General features: G+C 31.9%; 1 protein-coding gene across 1 annotated transcript; it reads right to left on the bottom strand.

Annotated features, from left to right (window-relative positions):
- Positions 1-633: 633 nt before the first annotated feature.
- Positions 634-3,626, bottom strand: LOC107429796 (short-chain dehydrogenase TIC 32 A, chloroplastic). The gene is made up of 8 exons (XM_016040544.4): positions 3,042-3,626; positions 2,278-2,509; positions 2,082-2,161; positions 1,821-1,977; positions 1,518-1,599; positions 1,281-1,368; positions 1,126-1,172; positions 634-1,005 (listed from the first exon to the last, which is right to left on the bottom strand). The coding sequence occupies exons 1-8, from the start codon at positions 3,163-3,165 to the stop codon at positions 802-804; spliced, it is 1,014 nt and encodes a 337-aa protein (XP_015896030.3). The 5' UTR covers positions 3,166-3,626; the 3' UTR covers positions 634-801.
- Positions 3,627-4,266: the final 640 nt, after the last annotated feature.

The raw sequence follows: 4,266 nt of genomic DNA, 5'->3' as shown, positions 1-4,266 counted from the left end.
ATATGATCAGAAAGCTCTTGATTTTTCTTTCCTTGAACGCATGCATCAGTAACCATAGCCCGTGGAGCATGTTAGTAGGACCCAAAGATACTCATAAAAAAAAAAAAAAAAAAAAAAAATCAACCACCACATGGTACTACCCGACCCCATGTTCTTAATGCTCTCACTATTATTCTTCTCAATTTTCTTTGCACCCAAACATAAAATATTTTCCCCCCTAAAGATATATAAACTCAATATGTACCTTTTATTCCCCTTAAATATAATCAATTAGGGTTTCCAAGCACTTTCTTCTCCAATCAAAAACCCATTATATTACAAAACTAAAAATTAAATTTATATTATATTATCTCAATATGATCATTGTATCATTATGCCATATAACCAATCAAATCTAACACCACCAGAAAAAAGAAAAAGAAAAAAAAAAAAAAAGGTTCCACATTAATAAAGGATCACAATCAAATTGCTTTGCTAACACGTACCCAACTAAGAGGATCAATACTTATATATATATGCTCATAATATATCTCCTACATACACCTTCACAAACCCAACTTTATATCATTTATCTATATCACTATATATATCACTAAGGGCTTACTGTATTTAAAGCTGTGTACAACGTATTCATATATATTGTTTTGGTGTTATATATATATATATATATATATAGAATATTCCATCTTCCTAGTTCTCCTTCCTCTTCATATCACAAAAATTATAATAAGGTCTAATATTTTTCTAGTCCATCTCAATTACTTCTAGATTTTTTTTTCCCTAGTCATTATTAACTAATAATTAATCAAAGGCGTTGAATAATGGATCAAAACTTGCTTTAGGGTCTTCGGAGACCATGATTTCAGATGCCGACCATAACCGAGCAGCTTCGCTGAAATTCGAACCCAGTTTCACCGGAGAGGCTTCGTTGCAATCGGCGAAGTATTTTCCAGTAACCTTTTTCAGTCTTGGATTTGTGGCAACATAGCATGTAGTAGCAGCAGCCTAAATTGTTTTAATAATTAAACCCACAACAAAACAAAAAATTGTATTAGGGAAAATTTGCACATTTAACCAACTCAATATAATATAAGGTATAGAGTAAAAGGCCAAATTTTCAAGTACCTGAGGGATTGTCTTTAGGAACTTGGAAGTTAAGAAGAATACCAAATCTGCATTATTCAAATAAGAAAAAAAAACTCTAAATTCAGTACAAAAACTAAAAAGACAAATTCATATATTTTTATCTTTAAATTTAAAATAAAAATAAAAATAAAAACCTGTGACAAATCCTTCACGTTCTCTTGTGAGCCTGGTCCTTACTATACCAGGATGAACACAGTTTACGGTGACATTTGCCTCCATTTCCTGAAATTATTATTTTCAAAATTAGGAAGTAATTAAAGAAAAATAATAATAAAAAGGAAAAAAATCCTCATACTAATTTTTTTTATTAATTAATTAATAAATATTGAAATAAATAGAATATTTATGTGGTTTTTAATTAATGATGGAACCTTGAGTCTCCGTGCAAGTTCCTTGGTGTGCAGAACGTTGGCAAGCTTCGAGAGAGCATACGCACGTGTCGCATCGTAGTGACTGATGGGAAACACAATTAATTTTCAACCCCCCAAAAAAAAAGAAAACATTATGGAAAAAATTATCAAAAAAAAAAAAAAAAAAACTAAAAAATAGAAGTCAAACTGAAAACACATTTAAATTTTCCATCATTATGATTAATTTTAGAAAAAAAAAAAAAAAAAACCAATTTCGTTGATCATTTTATTAATTTTTTAAACTTTTGCTTAATTAATAATTACCGTTTGCTTCGGCTTATCTCACCGAGATATCGGATCATATCCCCGGAGAACCAGCAGTGGATGCTCGACGACACGTTCACGATTCGGCCCTGAACGCCTGTCACTTTTGCCGTTTCAATCATATTCTTCAGCAACAGTTTCGTCAACAGAAAATGGCCTAAAAATATATATATATATATATATATTCAGTTAATTTTTGGTATATAATATTCCATAATTTTAAATTAAAATATTGAAAAATATGAGTTAATATTAATTTACCTAGATAATTAGTAGCGAAGGTCATTTCAATTCCGTCTTCAGAAACGGCATGCTCGTGAGCAAACTTTCCGGCGTTGTTTCTATAAAACAATGAAGAAGAAGGTAAATTAGCAGAGTTTTCTTTTTTTAATTTACTTGGCAGCCAAACAGTAAAAACAAAGAAAAAAGTAGTTGGGAGGTTTGGAGTTATTTTTACATGAGGAGGTTGAGAGGCAAACGAAGGGTTTCGAATTCCGAGACGAATCGTCTGACAGAAGCTAAAGAACTAAGATCAAGCGACATGACAACGATCTCCGAATCCGGATTCTCAGACACTATGCGAGCCTTGGCTTCTTCCGCAGCTTTCAAACTCCTAGCCGGCAATATCAGTCTCGCACCGCGTTTCGCTAATACCCGAGCCGTCTCTGCTCCGATCCCCGACGTAGCACCTTACAAATACACACAAACAAACCAACCACACGTATTAAAACAAAAACCAAAAACAAAAAACAAAAAACCAAAACAAAAACAAACAATTTCTACTACTACAGTAGTAAAATCATCCCAAAATGATTGCTTCCAAAACTAAAAACCAACTCTGATTAGGATAGCTTTTGCTTGAAAGACGACGTACGTCTTTCTGATATGAGCTGTTTGGCAGTGTTTTCTACTTTTAGTTTTCAAAAACATTGTTTAGAGAACAAAACCAGTTTTGTTTTCTAGTGTTTTAAGAAGAGAATGAAATTTTAAGGCCCTAAAACTTCGCTATAACTTTTTAGAAAATAATTTTTAAGCCTTAAAAAAGTTTATAACAAGCAGTTTAATTTTCAAACAAGAGCGAAGTGAATAAGAAAAAAGTTTATAACAAGCAGTTTAATTTTCAAACAAGAGCGGAGTGAATAAGAAAAAAGTTTATAACAAGCAGTTTAATTTTCAAACAAGAGCGAAGTGAATAAGGCTTTCTTGTACTGAAACAAGTACCTGTAATGATAGCGGTGACGGAGCGCAGATCGGGACAAGTCTCGGTGACCTCTTCGGCCGTAGATTTGGAGCCGTAGCCACTCGCTCCGACGGCGCCGATGAAATACTTCACCGTCTCAAGCATTTTTTTGGGTTTTTGTCTTCAAGCTCTCAGCAGGACCTTATTGAACTACGTTGACTAAAGAACAATAACAATGATCGATACAGACAGAGAAAGCTCAGACACTTGTTGGGCTATTTGCAGTTTCTATACAGTACAACAAAAACAAATTTATATATATAGAAAAAAAAAAAAAAAAGAAAAAGAAAGAGTTATGGTAGGAAAACAGCGAAAGGTGGTGCTGTCAGAGTTTTTAGCATCCCTACGCCGCTTTGCATTAAACTCACACACACACACAACCGAGAAGAAGGGAGACAGAGAGTCAGAGAAGGTTAAGCCAAGCTTCTAATGCTGGTCTGCTCTTGAGGAGGGTTTGAGAGACAAAAATAATATGGTTTTGTTTGGCTAACGGGAAAAAAAGAGAGGGTTGTAGTTTCTCTCTCTCTCTCTCTCTCTCTTTTTATTATTATTTTTTTTAGCTTTGCTTTTGTGTGTGCATGTTTGTATAACTAATTAAAGCCACAAAAATTGTCAAATTATCAATGGGATATTGGATTAGATTATAATTAAATTAATTAATCATAAATTTATAATGGTCTAGTTCTTTCTAAGTGGAGAATCAATTTTAGAGAGAGTTAAAAGACCGGATTACATATTTGTCAGTGATTGATAGAGAGAAGATTAAACTTTGCATTATTAGTTTTTTTTTTTTTAATATATATATATATATATATGTTAATATGTTTTTATCTGTTTAATTATTGTAGCCTGGTCTAATCCAAAAGGCTCTTTACAATAATGCTTTTCCTTTAAAAATATCTGATGACGATTATTTGTTTAGTTGTAATGAACTGGGACAGAGGATCCTTAAAAGTCGGTGCTTTGAATTTTTATGGAATTTAATCTTTAGGAAAATTATATATATAAATAAATATATATATATATATATATATATATATGGCAATGCCATCACAATTTACAGTCAAAACGATTCCTCTTTGATGTGGATATTTTTGGCTTGATTTGGTTATATATTCAACTACTACATTTATTTTTTTCCCTCTAATTTTGTAAATTAAGTAAGAAAAAAAGGAAAAAAGAAAAAAAAGAAAAGAAAATTGATAT

The sequence above is a fragment of the Ziziphus jujuba genome, chromosome 6 (genome assembly GCF_031755915.1).
Source record: "Ziziphus jujuba cultivar Dongzao chromosome 6, ASM3175591v1".
NCBI lineage: Eukaryota > Viridiplantae > Streptophyta > Magnoliopsida > Rosales > Rhamnaceae > Ziziphus > Ziziphus jujuba.
Note: the sequence above shows the minus strand (reverse complement) of the source record. Positions and strands in the feature narration are given on the sequence as shown.

Bases quoted from the DNA above. Each gene is read 5' to 3' on its own strand.
- LOC107429796 (XM_016040544.4), bottom strand. From the start codon at position 3,165: ATGCTTGAGACGGTGAAGTATTTCATCGGCGCCGTCGGAGCGAGTGGC. The intron at 2,510-3,041 runs GTACTTGTTTCA...TGTATTTGTAAG, and splicing joins CGTCACCGCTATCATTACAG to GTGCTACGTCGGGGATCGGA. The intron at 1,006-1,125 runs GTACTTGAAAAT...AAAACAATTTAG, and splicing joins TCCTAAAGACAATCCCTCAG to GCTGCTGCTACTACATGCTA.